Here is a 21,797-nt window from a genome sequence, read left to right as displayed (position 1 = left end):
GCCTAGCATAGTATTCAAAACTATATGCTCAATAAGTAAAAGTTTGTTTCTAATAATAACATTACTCTCCGATGCTCTACAATTTCCCAAAGTTGTTCAAAATATTTCCAAAAAATATTAGATCTCAATCACTGTACATCTATTAATTAACTAAGAAGGGAGTAAATATTATCCATGTTTTACTAATAATATAATAGAATATTAAATCACCAATTATTCAGCAAGAATAAATCTGTGTATTTTAAAATTTACTTTAAAACACATGTTTTTTTAGTAAGCTTGAAAGAAGTTAAGTTGTAAAGAATGGATTTCTAAGCCTTTTTCTTCTTTCCCAGAAACAAATTTCTAGAGAAAAAAAAATCGTTGTTCCTCTGTTGACAGGAGGATAATGTGGGAAGACAGTAAATCCTTTCCCCCAAAATCTTCTATAACTCAAGTTATTATTTTTCATCTTAAATTACCTCTTCTTATGACATATGTTTTGCCACATATATTTTTCCCAAAATGCAAGTGAGTATGTATATATACACATATGTAACACACACATTTTCTCCTTGTTCAAATTCTACTTGTATAATAACTATAACACCCTAATTCTTTGCTGGGAAAGGTCAGGAGGATTGCACTTTAAAATAGACATATTCTAAAACTGCCATTACTGTGATTTGATTTTAGTCACACTATTGCACCTGTTTTAAAATTTCAAATGACATTAAAGAATTTTTTTAATCAAAAGAGTACAATATTTTTAAAAATTGAGAAACACTAGTAGGCAGGCAGATCTAATCAAAAGTAATTCTTATTGACAAACAGAAGTAAATAACTGAATTCATCCAGTTCAAGTATTTCTCTTTAGCATTATCTAAATAGGATTTCCCTCATGAGAAGTCTTAGATTCAGCCTCTCCTTCATTACATATTAGGTGCTTTTAACTGTCTTTCGTTAAGTTCACAAACTTCCTGAAATTGATGGGAAAATTATAGGATTACAGTATATGATATTGGGCTACAAAGGTCACTTTTGGGAAATCTGGACCTGAAATTCATAAACTTTAAAATGTGAAGTGTTATGCATCATAAAGCCTCATATGACTATAAACTTTCAATATTCCCCCACTGATAAGAGAAGTAAAAGATGACATTTGTTGATATTTATACTCCATAGCTTATTATATATTAATAAATAAGAAGAGAGGCTTCTAGATCACCAATTTTAAAACTTCAAGACAGAGTTACAAATTTAAAGGTCACTATACCTTTACTTTTTAAACTGAAAATATAAAAAACAGAGGTCCACATCACAAAAGAGTGCTTAAGAACAAAGAATAGTAGTCATAACAATATCTTCTAAAATACAGCAAAAAGGATAAAGACTCGTATTTTTATGCACATATATTTATTACATATCTTAGAGATTTTTCTCTGCTAACATAATTATATAAGGGATTTACAGGCCAAGGTCATGTCATGTGAGAAACGATAGAAGGAACTGAAAATGTTTATCCTGGAAGAGAAAAAACTCAGAGTAAATATGAACAGCCTGCAACTATCTCATGAGGGAAAGAGAAATATAATTCCTGAGGATAACTAGAACCAGTGCATGTAAATTACAGGAGCACATTTAACTTTAACTATCATCTCTACACAATATACATCATTCATTAAATAACACAATACACTTTTATGCAAACATTGTTCTCTAAGAATCTAGCTACATAAAGCAAAGACAAAAATACTGACTCTCAGACCACAATGACAATATACAAATATTGTTCAGAGCAAATGTAAGAAAGGCAAATACTGTTTTGATAGGTCCCTCAGAAAAATCTGAAATCCTGGCTTCTTTCAACAGTATAACAAGTGAATGTCAATCATTGAACTTTATTACCTCTGAATTAGCATAATCTGCTTGTAACTTTTTGCACTCATCTTTGAGTTTTTCAGATTCTCTCTCACGTTCCAAGGTCATGTTATCCATTAATGTTTGAACTTGGACCAGTTCTTTCTTTAGCACAGCAACATCTTCTATACCAGGTCTTTGAAGCTGTGAAATAACAACACATGGTAATTTAAAATTACAATGAAAAACTAAAATAAACAACATTTTAAATAGTTTTACTACAATGAAATCAAAATGAAAACAATCTTTAATATCAATTACTGAACTCCAAATATCAAACACTAATTTCTTCCCCACAAGCCTCACCTCTTCCTAGCTCTTCCTAGTCTACCTAATTTAACAGTATTAACACTCAAGGTGCAAAACAGAAAATTCACATTTATCCTTAGTCCTTTTATTTGCTTTCCTTTCCTTCACAAACTACACTGGTCATAACATCATTTGATAAATGCTTACATTCCTTCATTTTCTATCCTAAAAAACTGATAATAAAATGAAGGAGCAGATGTAAGCAAAATTAAGGTTTGTTACAGGTTCAATGTAGTTGATCATTCATTCACATATTTATTGAGAGCTAAATAAAGAAAAGAATCAAGAACAGAGCCAAGGTTGTTAAACCCAAGGAGAGTGTTGAAGATGTACAGTACCAATGACAGAAATACAGATATGAAGGAAATATGATGGCAATACTACACTTATACTGAATTTGAAATGAAAGCTAGAAATGGAAGAAGTATTCTAAAAGTAGGTGAATTTACAAAAATAAAGTCCAAGGAAAAGTCAAAATCAGAGATACTGATATGGAAACCATTAAAAAGACAGATGACATTAAAATAGAAACAAAAATATTAAGGTAATAAATTATGTATCATTAAATTTTATTTTGATTCTAAAAAATCATATATAGTATATATAAAGATAGTAGAAGAAGTATAGGAAATTTTTTATTTTCTTTATTTTACTCAAGCTATACTTTTAAAATTTATTGATCAGAGCAGATATTTTTTAATGTAGAAAATTATAAAGGTATATCTTAATAAATGGTTTGTAAATTACCAGTTCAGTCTTCAGATCTTGAATTATAGTGGCCTCTTTGTTTAATTCTTCTGTCAGATGTGACACTTTTTGTTCAGCAGCTTCTCGAAGACTCCTTTCTTCATCATATTTTGACTTTATATCTAATTAAAAATAGTTAATATATATATTAGTTTCATGACATTAACTCTAGGGAAGGACAGTTTTATAAATTCCTGTACGTTGTGGTGCATATCTATATATCAATTCAAAATAACATTCCTTACATAACCATAAGTATATATAATAAAGCTATACTTATGATTACATTAAATAATCTTAAATGTTTTTGTATAATAGATATTCTACTAAACAGAATTTTAGTGTATATTTAATCACATATATAAAATATTTTACCTAAAAGTACATAGTTAAAAAAATAATACATGTAACTGATAGTATAATCAAAAGTTAAACACATACTATACTAACATTTTCAAAATGTTACTTGTCAACCTTTAAGATATCCCAAAAGAAAATCCATCTTCTCTAAAATTCAAGAGGAATTCTATAGAGAAAATCAGTTTTTTGAAGGGAATAGGTGGGAGGATAAATAAAATAATTTATATAGCAATTGTTACAAAATTCCAGCAATCTCCACCATAGTCTATAACAAATACTTTACCATTAAAATATAATGTTTATTTATCAGATATATAATGGCAAAAAGGAAATGAAATTGATGTATTAGCTAAAAAAAATTTAATTCAATTTACCTGCAATTTCAGTAGCAAGTTGTGCTGCTTTCTGTTCAAATAAGTCTTTCATTTGCTTAATATTAAAATTTTCTGTTTGGGCTTCTTCTAACTGTTGTTCCAAAGAACAAAGTTCTATTAAAAAAAAAGCATAGTATTTACTCAAGTACAATGTTAACTGTATTTGCTAAATGGTAATTAATTATAATCATTGCAATAAAGAAAATTAGCATGACTGTTACCAATCAGGAGTATCTTCACATTTTAAAAATTAATCATACCTCTCTTATTTAACACACAAGTCATAACTGATAAACATGTAAAACAAATGAAAGGACTATTTGTTTAACATCACACCCAAATAATATAAATACTTGTTTAAAAATTATTTTGATTTCACATTTCATAGTTATTTCCTAATATCTGTCAACTGACTAAAAAGGAATATATTCAGCTTCTCTGATAAAATTTGTAATAATGTGAAATGAAATGAAAAATGGTTTAAAAACAATTAAGGTCTTAAATAAAATAATTTAAAAATGCAGTCAATTCCTAATATTTCATTCTCATAAAAAAGAGAGATTTCATTGGGAAATTAGAGGAAAATAAACCTCAAAGATAAGTTTGATTATTCATTGCGCATTCCTTCAATTAAAGTCAGTTACAAAGATGCTAGTTTCATCATTTTACTTCAGGAGAAAAAGAGTATGTCACTCTTTGATAATAGATTTAACTTTTCACTTAATAGCACAATGATGTATTAATATTCCAGTTTATAACTTCATAATATAATAAACTAAGAAAATATAAGATTTCAGTAAACTGATTAAATTATAAAGTTCACACATAACAAACTTTGTAAACCTAGAGTATTACTGTTCTCTTCACTATTTAGAGCCATAAAGTATAACCACAAAACAAAAATCACATAGCAGGCATAAGAGAAAAAGGTAAAAAAGAAGGATGAGAAAGAAGAAAAGAGAAACAAAATATCTGCTTTGAGTCAAGTTACCTGCTGATGAATCAGCCACCAATCCATCAGGTTTAGACTCCTCAATGAAAACAAAAGACATAAACAAATGCATTGAAAAGAAAAGTTAATACTGTTACAATTGCCAATGTTTTAAAAAAAAACCTCGGAAAGCCACATTCTGTCAGGTATGTAAGAAGATTTTATGAAAATTAAATTTTGGCCTTCTCACATTCTTCTAGATTTCTAAGGTAACACTAGGCACAATGGCATAACTACAGTTCACTCATTCTAAGAATATTTACGGTAACATAAGAAATTACTATGTCTTACAATAGAGGGCATCTCAAATTCCACAAATTAATAAATAAATATAAATTATTACAATTATAAACAGATTCTAAAGCAAATACTAAATCAGCAGGCCAAGATTCAACCCTGTAATATTTGGAAATTTACATAAGATAAATATACCATGTAACTATCACAACTAAAAAACAATCAGCTTTAAAAGCATAAATTTTTAATTCAAGCTTATAAAGCACTTTTAAAAGTAGATATAAAAAACATATTACATAAGGTTTAATTTATCACGTACATTAGAAACAAAATAATATACTGCTCATTATTATTTTCATATTTGAAAGAATTATACACATCTGATAGTTTGTTTAATAAACTATCTCATAATATATCTTACTCTCTTTTCTCTATATTGGATTTGGACACTACAGTTGCTAAGAATCATCAATATATCAAATACATTATCCCCCAAAGGTAAATCTCCTAACGAGCCAATTTACACCTTGCACTGTGTAGAATGTATTTAATTTCTTAAATGTAAAATAATCATCTCAAATGTAGTTAGCAACTTCCTCTATGTTTTCAGGTACAGAAGACAATAGAGCCCATGTCTGATTAGTTGTTAATGGCATCCATGTAAAAGATGAATAATTGATCAATAAGTATTTTAGATTACTTAAAACCTCTTTAATGCAACGTCAGTTATACAGGCTGAGCTGTTAACAAGGCTGATATCTTGTTATCCACTTATTTGTTTTTGTCTCTTCTAGACCAAATGACAATTTTTGGAGAAAAGACTAAAAGACAAAAAGATGACTGCAAGTCACAATATGCTAAGATAATGTGCAAAGGGATCACTAATTATATTTTATAGAAATATTAGAACTATTACTAAAGAGTATTCATTTTATTCTTACAAATAAAAACTATATACGGGTTTGGTAAAATTCATTATTCTACGATTTTTTATGCAATTTATGTAATTTTATTCAATAGTATAAAAGTCAACATAATTTTAGTATAAAATCGTAACTGTTTAAGGTATTTACTTAGAAAATACACTAAACTATAGAGAATCTAGCTATCAAAAGAATCTCACTCAGAAATAACCACTTTCAATAGCACAGTGGTTTTCTTGTTTTTCCTATATATTATTTTTATGTAAAGTCATATAACATATAGATGTGTCTGTATGTATGCACACACATATATTTTTATTCTGTTCTTTGAAAGCTAACATGTTAACACAAGTTTTCCCATATTTTAAAACAACTTTCACTATAATAGTTATTGATAGTTATTTCCCTACCAGTAGACATTTCAGTCATTTCCAACTTGTCACAACCACAAATGCTTTAAAGATTTTCAATACTGTCTAAATCTATATTTTTTAACCATTTAGGTACATTGTTAAAATAGAATAATGTAGCCTGGTATAAAAAAACAATCCACAGGTAACTGATTTTTAAAGGAGCACCTTTAAGACATTATATTATAGATTCCCATATATTTAGAACTGTAAAGGATATACTCTGTAGCCTATTAAACAGGAAACAAATTAGTAAGTTGTTTATTATCAGACTACCCTCTTACTAAAAAAGTGTTATGCTTAATTTTCAACAATGACAACAAGCAACTAATAAACACACTTCAAGCATTTAAAAACAATTACTTGCTGCTGCAGCCCTTGAAATTTTTCTAATTCTTTTTTTAATTCTTCTGAGTACCATTTTTCTTCCTATAGGGGAAAAAATGATTTTTAATTAGCAAATTTTAAAAGATTTATTATCTGAAACATTGAAAATAAACAAACATCATTTTTATTCTCACCTTAAGTGAAGCCTGTAGATCTTGGATCTCTTGTCTAAGTAGTGTTACATCATCTCTAAACATATTTGGGGTGGGGGAGAATAGTTAATGTTCTTTAATTAAGAGTAGCTCTCTTAACAAATCATGGCTAGTGACTGTATATTAATATTTTAGTATTCTCAATTTGAAAAAATAAAAACTCCTAAAGATTTTATGTATAGTGGTATATATATAAAACCCTAAGGAAAATAATTTTATTCCTAAAGCTCTTCACTTATAAATGGGAAAATACTTTATCATGAAAATAATGATATAACTGACCTTAAGTGGCTGTGCCAGAAGCAAAATATCTCCCATTAATTTACAAACAATAAGCTTAGCATCAACAGTTTCCTACTACAGTTAGCATAAAATCTAACCTCATTAACAAGGACTACAAAATCTGTACCATCTAGTCCAGGGGTCAGAAACCTATGGCTCGCGAGCCAGATGTGGCTCTTTTGATGGCTGCATCTGGCTTGCAGACAAATCTTTAATTAAAAAAATAATAACGTTAAAAATATAAAACATTCTCATGTATTACAATCCATTCATTTCCTACCGCTCATGTTCATGGTTGCAGGTGTCTGGAGCCAATCACAGCTGTCCTCTGGGACAACACCAAATTTTTATTGGATAATGCATAACGTACATGGGTCGTTGTATGGCTCTCACGGAATTACATTTTAAAATATGTGGTGTTCATGGCTCTCTCAGCCAAAAAGGTTCCCGACCCCTGATCTAGTCCCTGACTTATCACTCTCCCCTTCATTCACAGCTCTGGCAACACTAGCTTCTTTCTGTTCCTTGAGTCTGACATGCTCTCTCCTGTGGAACCTTCTCACATTGTTTCCCTCACCTCAGAGGCAGTAGGACAAAGAATGGTGAGAAGACCACTCTAGGCCCTAATGCAAGGGAGAGCCCATGATAAAATTCTTTTGGCAGTATCCTCTGGATGTTTGCACATATCTTCCCTTGTTGAATTGTAAATAGAAAAAAAAAGCGGGGGCAGGGGGATTCTCTTTGTTTCTTGCCACTACTAATGTGTTCCATGGTAAAAGACACAAGAAATGAAATAAATTCCTCAGGAATCTTCACATGAATTGATTCTAGTATAAAGGGAATAGGAGAACAGGATCACTTCTAATGATGGAGAAGACCAAGTCCACATCAGCACAAGAATTCCAGCAAGGTAAAAGATAATGGAACATATTGGTGGGAGAATATTTTTCTAAAATGAGGGCAGAGATGGAGAATAAAAAGACAGAGTCAGCTTCATTTGTGAAATAGGTTTAATAGCAAAAAAGAAAGGAAATTGCCAACTAAGAGAAATGTAAAAGATGGAGAAATAAGTCCTCTGCCTTTTATAGCCATTCACATGGAAAGAATTCATTCATTATTCAACAGAAATTTGTTGTCTATTTCAGACTCCCAAGCTGTTCAGTCTAATGGGAGAGAGGTGAACATTAATAAAAGTAATGGACTATCATCAGTTCTATGAAAGAAACAAAAAGAGAAGCATAAGGACAGTGGTAACTTTTAACTGGAAGGACTTCACAATGGAGATAAACGCTGAGATAAAGTCTTTTATCTTCTTGAAAATAAAATTCAATAATAGATTCCTGCAACTTTTGTTGACTCTTAAAAATTGTTTTCTTGTAAAATTTTCATTTCACGTGCATGTGTGTGTGTGTGTGTGTGTGTGTGTGTGTGTCCATCACTCCCTCTCTCCCATATAGCCCTATCAACTAATCTAATGGACAGATGTCAGTGTAGGACACTTAGTCTTCACATATGTATGGAAAAGTATGGGTGTGTTTTAAGTTTTCTCTACTATTTAGTAATCTTCCAACTCTATGTATAAACTAAAATGATGAAGAAAGGAAATAATAACAATATACTTAAATGCCTCACGTGAAATGTAATGAAATTCTTTCCAATTCAACTTCTAACTTGATAGATTCAGTTGCTCTAATTCACCTTTTTAAAGTGCCACTTCAACAAATTTGTGAAAGTAATTTGTCTACAAGAGAGAATCTTATGAAATATGTAACATAAAACAACTTAGGATATTTACAAAAGACAACTGGCAATTTCTATTAAAGTTTTAGAGAAAAACTTTGTCCAAAAATTTCACTTCTAGAAATACACCTCACATATGCACTGAACCATGTACAAATGCTACAATCACAAGGACATATATCACATCACTATAACTGCAAAACACTGGATATACCCTAAATGCTCATCAATAGGAGGATAAATTCCATGCTGTCACTAAAAAGAATCAAATGGCTTTATCTACAATTCATAAGACACACAGAGAAACAAAAGGTACAGAACATTGTAGGATTGCTCTTTTATGTAATTATAAATGTTTATATATTTTTATATGTACACAGATTTAAGCATACATATGATACATACATGTGCATAGACTATCTCTGAAAGTATATGCAAGAAATTGATCAATGGTAAGAGAATAGAGAAAGAGTGTCAAGGAGTCCATTTTTACCATATAACTTTTTGAATCATTTGGATTTTGTATTCAGTATATGCTATCTGTATCTATTCTAAAAATCTGGTCCCCAAAACACTACTAATGCATCAGGTTTCAAATACATGGTCAATATTGATAGAATTCACATGTAAACTGATAAACAGAGAGCTTTAAAGCAAAGAGGTTTCGTGACCCACCCAAATTTCATTAGCTTTGAATCTGAAAGATATATGCCCACAGTCACATTATCCACTATGTTAGCGAGGGGCAAAATGTAATTGTCAGAAACTGGAGAGGTGTAGAAAAATAAGAAGAGCAGATATAGTAAGAGATAAACCTGGGAAAGTGTGTAGTAACTATTCCGTAAGTAATGAAAACTAGTGAAAGCTACTACTTAGAACAAGAGCAATCAAATCTGCATTTTAAGATTGTTACCCTGGAAGCAATATGGAGTTCACTGGAGAAGTATAAGACTGAAGGCAGAGTATCAGTTGTAAGTACTGAAAAACATCTTTGAGTGAGAGAAGATGAAACCTAAAATAAGCTGTAGCACTGAAGATGGAAAAGGTATGAGAACCATTAAGGAGACAGAATTATTTTTTCAATTTTTCAATTACAGTTGACATATAATATTATATTACTTTTAGGTTTACAATATAGTGATTATACATTTATACACCTTATAAAATGATCACTTCAAGGAGTCTAGTATCCTTAAGAGAGAAAACATTAACTAGACTTTGTGACAGATCAGATAGGGAAGCAGAGGCAGGTGTGTAAAAATAAGCAGATCCAATTCTCCAGCTTTAGTAACTAGGTGGAAAGATTCTACAGAAGAAGTAAATAATGAGTAGGTTTAAAAGGAAATACAATGAGCCCTGTTCACAAAATGTCAATAATGAGATGTTCCTTTGGAACATTTAAGAGACGGTACCTGGTAGGCATCTTGGGAAATGACTCTAGGTTGAAGATGTTCAGGAGGAAGCGAGGCAGGTAAATGCAGTTGTAGAGCAGGATGAGCACACAAAACAGATCAAGAAAGAATAATCATAGCAGTACGTTGTCTCAGAAGTAGAAGAAAAGAGAGTCAGCAAAGCTAAATTTTGCAGATTGTGGTAGACAGTCTACAAAGATGACTGCCAGCAAGTTCTTCCCTTCATATTTGCAGAAGCCACTTCTCCACTGATTCCAGAGTAGCCCTGTGGCTACTTTGACCAATAGAATATGGCATAAGTGAGGGCTCTGACACTCCCAACCCAGACCTTAAGAAAACTGGCAGCTTCTACTGCTTTCCTCTTGTAATGCTCTTTCTCAGAACACAACTGCTGCTCTGTAAGTCAAAGCAACCACAAGAAAGTAGCCCATAAGAAGGATAACTAAGGCCCCTGGCATGTAGCCCAAGCTAAGTTTCCAGCCAGCATCCAATACCAACTCCCAGCAATGAATTCAAGGCCATTTTGGACCTTTTGCCCTTCCTAACTCCCCAGTCTACATCACTTAAAGTGAAATAATCATCCAGTCAACCCAAAGTATCATATGTAGTAAACTGCTAATGTTTTAAACCATTAAATTTGGGTGAACCGTTACAAGGTAATAGATAACCAAAATAGAAATCAAGTAAGATGCCAAAGGAGCTTCAAACAGGCCTCCCTAGATGTGCCGCTTTGGCCTGGCAATGATTTTGAGCTGAAGGCAATGGAGATCCTCCAGGCACAAGAGAAACTATCTCCCTCTTAAAGAATTTAAATTGAGGCCTTGCCCACAATAAGAGTTATCACTAGAAATAAATTGTTATGACCTAGTGCAGGGCAAACTTCTAATTACTCAACACCTGCTCTTATCCTGAGAATGGCCTTCCTCCCCTCTGAAACCTTAACGCACCTTATCTTACTTCTTAGCTCAGAATGTCATATATACTTCATTTTTGCCTTTCTGTCTTTAAACCTCTCATATATGTGCAGTGTCTAACTCCCTTATGTATGTAGGGTTCCCATAAATACATATGTAATTAAATTTGGTTATTTTTCTCTTGTTAATCTGTCTCAAGTCCATTGAATTATTAGACCAGCCAAAAGAATCAAAGAATATGAAGAAAATTTTCTTTCTCTCACACAATAAGAGCTGAAAATAATCTTGGTTACTCTTAGCCTTTAAAGGAGCAATTTCAGGAGAATAATAGGGCAGAATCCTGGCCTTGAACTAAACACTAAGTGAAAGTTAAGAAGCAAAAGCAAGGATAGACCATGGATAATTTTACGTTGAAAGTTCATATATTGGGCACTAATTCATAGCTGAAAAAGCAACTCTGTTAAATTGATTGAAATATAAAAACATTTATAATGTACTTTAAGTAAATATTTTATAATTATTTCCTAATAAATAATAAAAGGTACCCAAAATTATTAACTCACACATAAAAATACTAAAGAGCATTTATAGTTAGGCAAAAGGGAAGACTCATACTTCCCAAAAGCACTGGTTTTTCCAGACATATTAATAAGTTAAAACAATCATATTTTACAGTTCTGTATTATCAACCACAGCTATGTGATCATAATATTTTTCCTTTATATGGTATTCTTTGTGCTACAGCGGATTAAGTAAGAGGCACCTTTTTTTAAGAAAAGCATGAAAAAAAATTCTTTACAAGTAGAATGAAATCAAGCTTTCTTCCTTAGTGAGGACAAGAGTTCTTATCAATAGCAAAAGAAAAGCAAAATTATATTGTTGAATGCTGTTCTAAGTAACTATATTTGTTTAATTCTTAAAATGGTTGGGCAAAATTGCCAAGAAGCAGAATGTGTATGTGTACTTATTATTATACTGGTTTATAAAAGAAATTTTTCAAAAAATAATTAATAAATTTTAGTTCTTGGCAAACTTTATTATTTTAACAACTATAAAATCTTCTAGAGAAAGCATATCATTCTTTATTAAACAGAATATGTTAAATATAACTTAACTTTCTTTTCATAACTCAGTCTTCATTAAAAACATAACTTCTGGACTATGTTGTAAACACTGGTATAAATTATTGCTGGTCAAGGACAGAATACTTTATAACAATAAAGAAAGAAAGCTATGCTAAATGAGGATAAATTTAAATTAAGTAATATAAAAATACTGCTATTTTTCACCAACTAATTATTCATGATTAAACAATGATATTACATACATTCATAACAACATTATACTTCAAAACTATTATACTATACCTACCGCTTCAGAGCAAGATTAGCCTCTCCTCCATGACCTGAATCATTACCAGCATCATGAACTGCCCCGTAATGTTTGAAAAGTTCATCAGCAGATCCAAGAGATTTCATACACTGGGGACATATGAAACCCTATAGAAAAAGACAGGAAAAGGTTTCAAAATAGTATTTAATATTGCAAAATAATTACTTGTTATAGTATGAAAGTCAAGTGTCTTATTCACATGATGGTGCCATTAAGTAAATTATAATTTATGGTATTAATCCAGATTCTGGTTTTGAACAAAAGTATATCAGTTGTCTATTATGATTGGAGTTTATAAAATATACAGAAATCCCTTACAACCATATTTTAGGTTAAATAAATTAATGGTTAGAGTATATAATTTGAATCTGAGAAGTTAGTTCTAATCTAGAAGACTAGTTGAAAAGATATGCCATTATATCCTTCCTCTCTCTAGAATCTCCATTAGTAAAATACTCTGTTCCAATCTACTTCACATGAATGAAGAAAATGATAAAATGAAGAACATGAAACATCCTGGTCACTGAATGAGGGAAAGGGTAATATAGTATATAACTCACAATTACTAGAGTATCTACAATAGTTGTAGATACTAACCTAAAATTAACACTGCAAAAGACTAAATTAATGTATAGTCCCACAGACTAGAAAAAACATAAATAATCCCAGAATTATTATATGGTAAAGGCATATGCAGTCCATATGGCTATTTTCCCAATGATCTCTTGACACCTCAGTCTATGTACAACAAGTTTCAACAATACTAAAGTACCTATGTTTCCCTGAACATCCCATGGTACTTCGCATTTCTATGCCTCTGCATTTATTGCTTTTTTCCTCCAGCACTATCCTCACTACATTGTCAAATTTCTACACTCAAATAATACAAAACCATTGGAGCTTTTCATCTATTTTTCCCTAATGGCTAATGTAGAATTTTGAACATACTATATATTTCCTACATTGTATATTTATTTAATGAAATATGAATGATCCTAACAATGCAGAACTTGGTTAAAAAAAAAAACGAGATTTTTCAGTTTATAGATTATCAAATGTTCCAAGGGAAAGACTGAGCTAAGTAATAAATACTCTGAACACATAAACACTAAAAATTTTAAATAAAAATTCTATCACTTTGTTGGATGTTATGCAAATGGCATATCCTCAGATTCTGCACATTATGTGGCAAAATCAAGATTCCCTGAGTATTAGGGATACTCATATGTTGACAAAGACATATATTACTAGACCATGCTATAACACAAGTTACAGATGAAGGACTACAGAAACGCAGAGGAAGAGAGAGCCAACTCTGCCTGTGGAGCAGTTAATGCTTTATAAAAAATGAAACACACACACATATGAGACACTGGAATTAGGTACTAAAAGATGAGTAACATTTACTTGTGAGAAGGAAAAGAAAGGCATTCAAGCAAATGGAGGAGCATGAACACAGATACAGGAAGAGGTATAAAAGACAGCCATGCTGTATTTGAGAAACAGATGTGTTCTGATCACAGAGCCAGAATGAAGGGCAGGGGCACAACAGGTAAATGAATGCAGTGACCCCTACAAAACCTATAAAGAATAAAAGTTAGCCTATACATTCTGGAAGAAAGACAACTAGTAAAATGCTAAACAAAATTCCAAGGATCAGCTAGGCCCTACCTTTGCTTGTACTACTACTCCAGCTAGTTTAACTGATGTCCTCCTATATGTACCATTTTCACCATCACTTCAGAAAATATCCGGTTTAATTGTCCCCCATTGCAGTTTTTCCAGTTTCCCTCAAGCTAAATTAACCATTGTACTCTTTTTCAAAAACTTCCTGGGGTAGAAATCATACCTTACTTACCTTTTTGTCTCTTTTACCTACCAAAATACCTGATAACTAAGAGATAACTAAGAGGTACTCTATTAATATGTTAAATAAGTGAAAGTTTGGTGAGATAATTTCTTTATATACTGCTCACAAAAATTAGGGCATATTTCATCACTTTATATTCATTTTGAAATTAGCCCCTAATCTTTGTGAGTAGTATATATGTATTTGACTCACAAAAAAAAGTCTGATTTTTTTATCTTCACAACTATAAAAACTTTTGTAAGACTTGTTACAGGAAAAAAAGTTGTTTCTCTTTTTATAGAACACTTCAGTAATTTTCAAAGGAAAGAGATGTATCAGGATCATCTGAAAAACTTTTTCCAGCCTAAAAATGGGCAATACTTCCCCTTACTAGATCCTCCTCCCAACTTAGACCAGCGCCAGCCCCACACACTACTGAGAAGCACTTGGGTAACCCATTGTTCATTAGTGTGTGTCATTCTGTTATCTGGAAGTCAAAAGAAAAACTGTGGTGGATTTATGTTCTAATGCTGTATATTTTCCCAAATAATGAAAGTAACAGCTCACATGTAAAGTCCTCTTTTTATATTAGAGGAAAGCAGTTTAACCTAAAGTATTTTAATGTATTAATGCATTACCTATGTAATAAAGATATAGCTTACAATGTTGAAATAAAATATCATTCACATTATATTTGAAATTTCATAACAAAATTTATGCAGAGATAGTAAACTTTTTTGTTTACAGAATCCCAAAGAGACAGCTGCAAACAGTAAGAGAATCAAGCCAACTTCCCAAGAGCCTCTTTTCCTTACTGAACTTTCTTTAAAGCATGCATAATTAGAGCAATCCATATTCCCTTGTAGCATAAAAAGTTAAGCAACACCAAGGCAAGGAAAGACAAAGCGATTTTGAGCAACCCATAACCAAGCTTCTGAAACAAAATATACAGGCCCCACAGCAACACTGGAGGCACTAAGAAGTTCCTGTCCTCTTGCTTCATGTTCAGCGTGCACTTTCTGGTAATGCTCCGACAAATCAATAGCAGTTATACATCTTTTCATGCATAAAGGACAGATGAAACCCTGTGAAATAACAACTTTTAGGAGGATATACATAAAAAGTTATTTACAAAACAAAATACAGACAATGAAAATAGGCATTATAGGAAAATAATTAGTATTATCTCTTGTTAGAATATGTAAAAGAAATTTTCAGGTAGAAGTAGTACAAAAGGTAGAAGATTTATACAAAGCAGGACTTCTAAAATTAGTTATCTTATGCTGTAAATTTCCATTGGTTCATTGTTTTAAATTATAATAAGCAGTTATATTGTTATTAGTTGGATGTTATTTTTGTTTATCCGTACTTATGTGAGTTGTTATTAATAATGTAGCTTTTATCTTAGATCAATAAAATCTCTAGAATTTATAACAAACACCTTTATGTGATACAATATTCTAAACAAAATGTTTTATAATTAAGTCAGTTTTTAGTCACATCATGTTCCCCTCGCCTCAGAACTCTTTATGGCCTACACTCATTAATTCCCAGTAGGTAATCTTTCATTCTACTTTTCTGAGCCAAATAATACCATTTTAAAACAATCTTAAAAATTCTCTATACCTACAATATCTTAATTTTAAAATGTGGACTGTATGCTGAACTATGGTTTGGAGTTTTGTCTAATACAAACAGTAGAAAGACAAGAGAATAGAGGAAGTAACAGTATCAGGAGAAACATAAACAAAATGAAGATGGTCTGGAGAACAATAGTTTATAAAAGTTCTAATGTCATGGGTTTTGGTGTCAGAATGGATGTGGATTTGAGTCTCAACCTATGCTGACCATATGAGCTCAAGAAAACCATTTACTTGCTACCAGTTTCTTCATCCATAAAACAGGGCTGATATTAGCAACTATTCTCCTAGAGTTATTGTGTAATACATAAAATTCTTCTAGTACAGTGCCTGTGATCTTATCAGTGTTCCCTAACACCTACTCCTGTTAAAGTATGGTTAGAAAGCAAAGAAAATGAAGCCTGGAAGGTTAAAGGCTAGAAGAAAAGATAGGAAATAAAATCTGAAATATTTAGCAAGTACAAAGTTAAGTAGTGAATATATGATGAAGTTTGTGAGAGGACAGGCAGTTATGGTAAGAAAGGGGAGATAGAGTTTAACATTTCAGATAAAATAAGGTAAAGAAGTACTGCCATGGCCTGAGTAGCTAACAAAAGAGGCAATGAAGACCACTGGCACTGATAACATTAAGAACTGCGAGATGAGGATGTTCCTTGAGTCACTAATGTCACTCAGAACAAAAGCAAGGAAGGAAAGGAAGACCACAAATAAGGTTCCAATGTGGGAAGCAAGACAAGGTAGCAGTTAAGAGCTAGGCTTGGTTTTGAACCGTGGATTCATACCACATTCAGCAGATTTTATGAACTTCAATTTCCTCACCTATTAAATGAGATAACAATAATAAACTACTTTATATGGGTCTCATGATAAATGACATAATACATGCAAAATGCTTATCATAGTTCCTGAAACAAACAAGACATTAATAAATATTGCCTGTCATTAATATCATTATCTCTTTTGTTAGCAACCCTTAAAGGAGATTTGCTAGGAAACGAAAATGAGGAACATAAATTCAATTTTTTTGTTTTTTGGTTTGTTTTTTTTTTAATAATGAAAGGGATGTCTTTTAGGCTACCACAGTCCTGAGTAGAACTATCACAGCTTTATGACTTTCACTTTATTCTGCTTTTTTGTTTGTTTTAGAGAAAGAAAGAGAAAAAGAGAGAAAGGAAGGGAGGGAGGGAGAAAGGGGAGAAGCATCAAAACGGAGTTGCAGCACTTTTTAGTTGTTCATTGATTGCTTCTCATATATGTCTTGACCAGGAGGCTCCAGCTGAGCCAGTGACCCCTGGCTCAAGCCAGCGACCTTGGGCTCAAGGCAGTGACCTTGGGCTTCAAGCCCAGGACCTTTGGGCTCAAGCCAGCAACCTTGCGCTCAGTCTGGTAAGCCTGTATACAAGCTGGATGAGCCTGCACTCATGCCAGTGACCTAGGGGTTTCGGACCTAGGACCTCAGAGTCCCAGGTAGATGATTTTTCCATTGAACCATCACCAGTCAGGCTCAGTTTACTCTGGTTTCTTCACTGTAAGTTTCCACATAAAATCATTCAATTTTTCTTTCAAAAAAGTATTTCCTAAATATGATTACTGTGCTCCTTCCACTATGCTATGGTGCTGAGAACACACCATATATGAACCCATTGATTCTGTTTCTCTTTAGAGAACCCTAATATATCTCCTCAAAAAAACTGTTGGAATTAATAAATTAATTTAGCCAGGTTATAAAATAAAGGGTAGGAATACAAAAGTCAATTGTACTTCTATATCATAGAAATAAATGGCAATAAAATTAGAAGCAATAGCATTTACAATAACATGAAAAACAAAAATTACCAATAAATAAATTAAATAAATGATACATAAGACTTCTACATTGAAAACTACAAAACATGGCTGAGTGAAATTAAAGAAATAAAATTCTACTGTGTGAAAGAATTAGAAGATTCAATATTAAGATGGTCTCTCTTCCTCAAATTAATCTCTAAATTATATATAATACTAATCAAAATCCTAGTAGAACTTTCTCAAATTTATATAGAAGTGCGAAGAATCTATTATATAAGAGTAAAAACAAATTTAAAAAGAACAAAATTGAGAGACTTAAACTATCTAATTTTAAGATGTACTATGAAACTACAGTAATTAAGACAGCATGAAATAAATATATAAATATACAAAAAGATCAATAAAAGAGAATAAGGAGCATAGTGATACAGCCACACATATGAGGTCAACTGATTTCTCACAAAAACAAAAATGTAATTCAGTGAGGAAAAGGTAACATTTTCAACAAATGATACTGAAACAACCATACAGATAAATATGGTTTCCATATCCAAGTGGAAAAAATGAACCTCAACCACTATCACACACCACACACAAAAGTTTTAAATAAATTACAAACTTACATCCTAATATAATTTTTTTTTTTTTCTGAAGCTGGAAACGGGGAGAGACAGTCAGACAGACTCCCGCATGCCCCCGACCGGGATCCACCCGGCACGCCCACCAGGGGGCGATGCTCTGCCACGACCAGAGCCACTCTAGCGCCTGGGGCAGAGGCCAAGGAGCCATCCCCAGCGCCCGGGCCATCTTTGCTCCAATGGAGCCTTGGCTGCGGGAGGGGAAGAGAGAGACAGAGAGGAAGGAGGGGGGGGGGGGTGGAGAAGCAAATGGGCGCTTCTCCTATGTGCCCTGGCCGGAAATCGAACCCGGGTCCCCCGCACACCAGGCCGACGCTCTACCGCTGAGCCAACCAGCCAGGGCCCTAATATAATTTTTTTTTAAACTAAAGGAAAGCACAGGAGAAAGTCTTTGCAATCTTGGAGTAGGCATAACAAACAAACAAACAAAATTATAGAATGACCCAAAAAGCATTAATCATAAAAGAAAAGGCTGACAAATTAGACTTCACCTAAATTAAAAATTTCTCCTTAAAAACACCATTAACAAAATGAAAAACAACTCACAGACCAAGAGAAAATATCCACATCACATATATCTGACTGAGGTGTAAGGCCTGAAATTAAGGCCCAGTAACAAAAAGTAAACAAAAACATCTGTTTCTAGAAAGACAGTATACTAAATAGCCTGAACAATTATCCTGATAACAACTAAATGATATAAAATATCAGTTATTATATTATATAACTGTACATATTACATATTTGTTATAACTGAATGTTATGTACCTCATAATTAATATATTGAAATCCTCACCCACAATGTGATGGTATTAGGAGGTTGGGCCTTTGGAAGTTCATTAGACCATGAGGGTGAGGAGGCCTCATGAATGGGGTTAGTGTGCTTATAAAAGAGACCTAAGAGCTTTCTCACCCCTTTGGCCATGTGAGACAGCCATCTATGAACAAGGAAGCAGCCTCTCACCAGGATTTGTTTGATCCTGAACTTCCCAGACTCCAGAAGTGTGAGAAATAAATGTCTGTTGTTTAAGCCAGTCAGTCTATGGCACTTTTGTTGTAATAGCCTATCATGACTAAGACAATATTATATAAGGTCTACCGGCAAGTTCTGTCTGTTTTTGGAATAAAACAAAACACAAATTTTTCTTACCGTCAATAAACTTTATTAAATAATATAATTACCATTATTATTAATGATTTCTTGCCAGTGTGAGGGCAATTTGTATGTCCCATTTTTGAAAAATGTTTTATCTTTTGATGCAAAAAACTGAACCAGTGCTTGTTTGATATCTTCTTCATTTTTGAATTTTTTGCCCTTCAAAAAATTTTGTAAGGACAAAAACAAGTGATAGTCAGAGGGTGCTAAGTCCGGGGAATATGGTGGATGCGACAGACATGCTTCTGTAGCATTTCTTCCTTGTTGAAATTCATAAAAATTACAGTGGCGTAAATGAACTTTATCAGTAGCCGTGGGTACACTATCGCTTCACACATAAGACTAACGTGAATCAACTTTGTTTTAGTTAATTTGGTATGTCAGTATGTATACATTAAATGATAAAAATAGAGAGGCACACATGCGCCAAATAAACATGCGCTTACGTGTCAAAACTTGTTATGATAGAAACAGAACTTTCCGGTAGACCTTATATATAATATATACAGTAAAATATAAAACATGATATTAATAAATATCAAAGCAAGCTATTCTTTTATTTATCACTATTTCTTTAAAATCCTAGAGACCATGATATTTCAAATTCCATTTAGATAGCTGTGAAAGGCACAATGTTAAAACCTAGAGTTTGCTCAAAGTGGGAAGCCAGCCTCGTAAAAGGGAAACAAACCTAAGACAGAAACTGAGAGACTGAAAGATTGAGAGAGAGAGAGGATATCAACTGAGACCTTGACAACTCTGTACCTTAGCACTGGACACATGGATAAAACAACTTCCCCTGAGAATTCATAATCACCAATAACCCTCAAGTTAGATTAGTAGTTGGAATTTATGTTATTGTGTAATCTGAAGAATTTTAAGCACAGAACTTAATTTAAGGGAGTCCCAGGTTAGTGGCACCTTTAGAGTAGTCTTTATATGCTGATGGTAATAATTCATGACTAGGTAAAAATTAAAGTGGCAGGAGGGAAAGAGATAAACTGAGAATATGAAAGAGAATAGAATCCAGTGCACAAGAGAAAGAATTGAAATTTGGTAGGAAAAGATGACACAGGTGCAAGCATAGCTTTGGAGAGAAAATGAGAACATTTCATTTAATGGTCCTATTTTCTCAATAATATAGCAGGTAACTGAGGAAAGTGGGAATAGGACAAGACATATGAGAGACTTCAAGATAGAGAAGAGAGAACAGCTATCTCAGAAAGTAGGAAAATGACCATAAAAAGAAAATATAGCAAGATTACCCGGTACTACTTACTATAATACTATAGTGATTATAAAATCACTACCGATTAGAGATGCTCTTTTCAGTCTGACTGAGATCAACAATTGTGAACAGATTTCTTTTCAGGATTACAACTGAGCACTTTAAACTCATCATATCAAGAATGCAATTTGGATCATTTTTCTTAAAGACATTTCTTTAAACTTATTCTTAATGAAGTTCATCTGATACTTTTCTTCTCACTCTCCAATCTTGTAAAATATTATGGTTAATATACACAAAGACAGATGAAGAGTCAGATGGTCAGAGAGGAAAAAACAGAGGTAAATGGTTTGAAAGAGAAATATACCCAAAAACACACAAGAGAGATTCATTAACCAAGAGGTAAGGAAGGGGAGAACAAAATAATGAGGACAAGAGAGGTCGAACATTGGACCCAGAAAGGAGCAAGTAACAAAAACTATCAGAGCAGAATACTGTCTTAGGGACAGTACTATGGGTGGTTTTATGTTCTTCTCTTTCCTATATCCTTTCTCTATAATGTGTAAATATTATTTGTTTAAAAAAATAATTATGGCCTGACCTGTGATGGTGCAGTAGATAAAGTGGTGACCTATAATACTGAGGTCCCCAGTTCAAAACCCCAGGCTTGCCCAGTCAAGGCACATACAAGAAGCAACTACTATGGCCTGATGCTTCCCGTTTCTCCCCCCTACCACCACTCTCTCTCTATCTCCTCTCTCTAAAATCAATAAATAAGAATTTAAAAATAATAATTTATTAATAATTATAATAAAGCAACTACTAACGCTAATTTCTTAAAAATTTGTTATTTCATTTTTAGATTTATTTTCTTCATTAATTTTTAATAAGCCAGCAAAGATAAAAGGTCTTACAAAGTTATAAATGAAGACAGCAAATCTAATCTTTCAATAGCTTAGTTCATAACAA

At 32.4% G+C, this 21,797-nt stretch overlaps 1 protein-coding gene across 2 annotated transcripts in view; it reads right to left on the bottom strand.

The window, feature by feature from the left end:
* EEA1 (early endosome antigen 1) overlaps positions 1–21,797 on the bottom strand; it is a 134,171-nt gene that overhangs the window by 65,998 nt on the left and 46,376 nt on the right. Inside the window, exons 3-9 of one of the 2 annotated variants that reach the window (XM_066368647.1) lie at positions 12,509–12,596; positions 6,772–6,826; positions 6,614–6,679; positions 4,681–4,720; positions 3,690–3,803; positions 2,956–3,077; positions 1,888–2,043 (exon numbers count right to left, since the gene is read on the bottom strand). In XM_066368647.1, coding sequence (XP_066224744.1) covers positions 1,888–2,043; positions 2,956–3,077; positions 3,690–3,803; positions 4,681–4,720; positions 6,614–6,679; positions 6,772–6,826; positions 12,509–12,596 — 641 coding nt within the window. Of the gene's footprint in view, positions 1–1,887; positions 2,044–2,955; positions 3,078–3,689; positions 3,804–4,680; positions 4,721–6,613; positions 6,680–6,771; positions 6,827–12,508; positions 12,637–21,797 lie in introns of both variants that reach the window. The other variant, XM_066368646.1, reaches the window with a different exon arrangement.

The sequence above is a fragment of the Saccopteryx leptura genome, chromosome 2 (assembly GCF_036850995.1).
Source record: "Saccopteryx leptura isolate mSacLep1 chromosome 2, mSacLep1_pri_phased_curated, whole genome shotgun sequence".
Taxonomy (NCBI): domain Eukaryota; kingdom Metazoa; phylum Chordata; class Mammalia; order Chiroptera; family Emballonuridae; genus Saccopteryx; species Saccopteryx leptura.
Note: the sequence above shows the minus strand (reverse complement) of the source record. Positions and strands in the feature narration are given on the sequence as shown.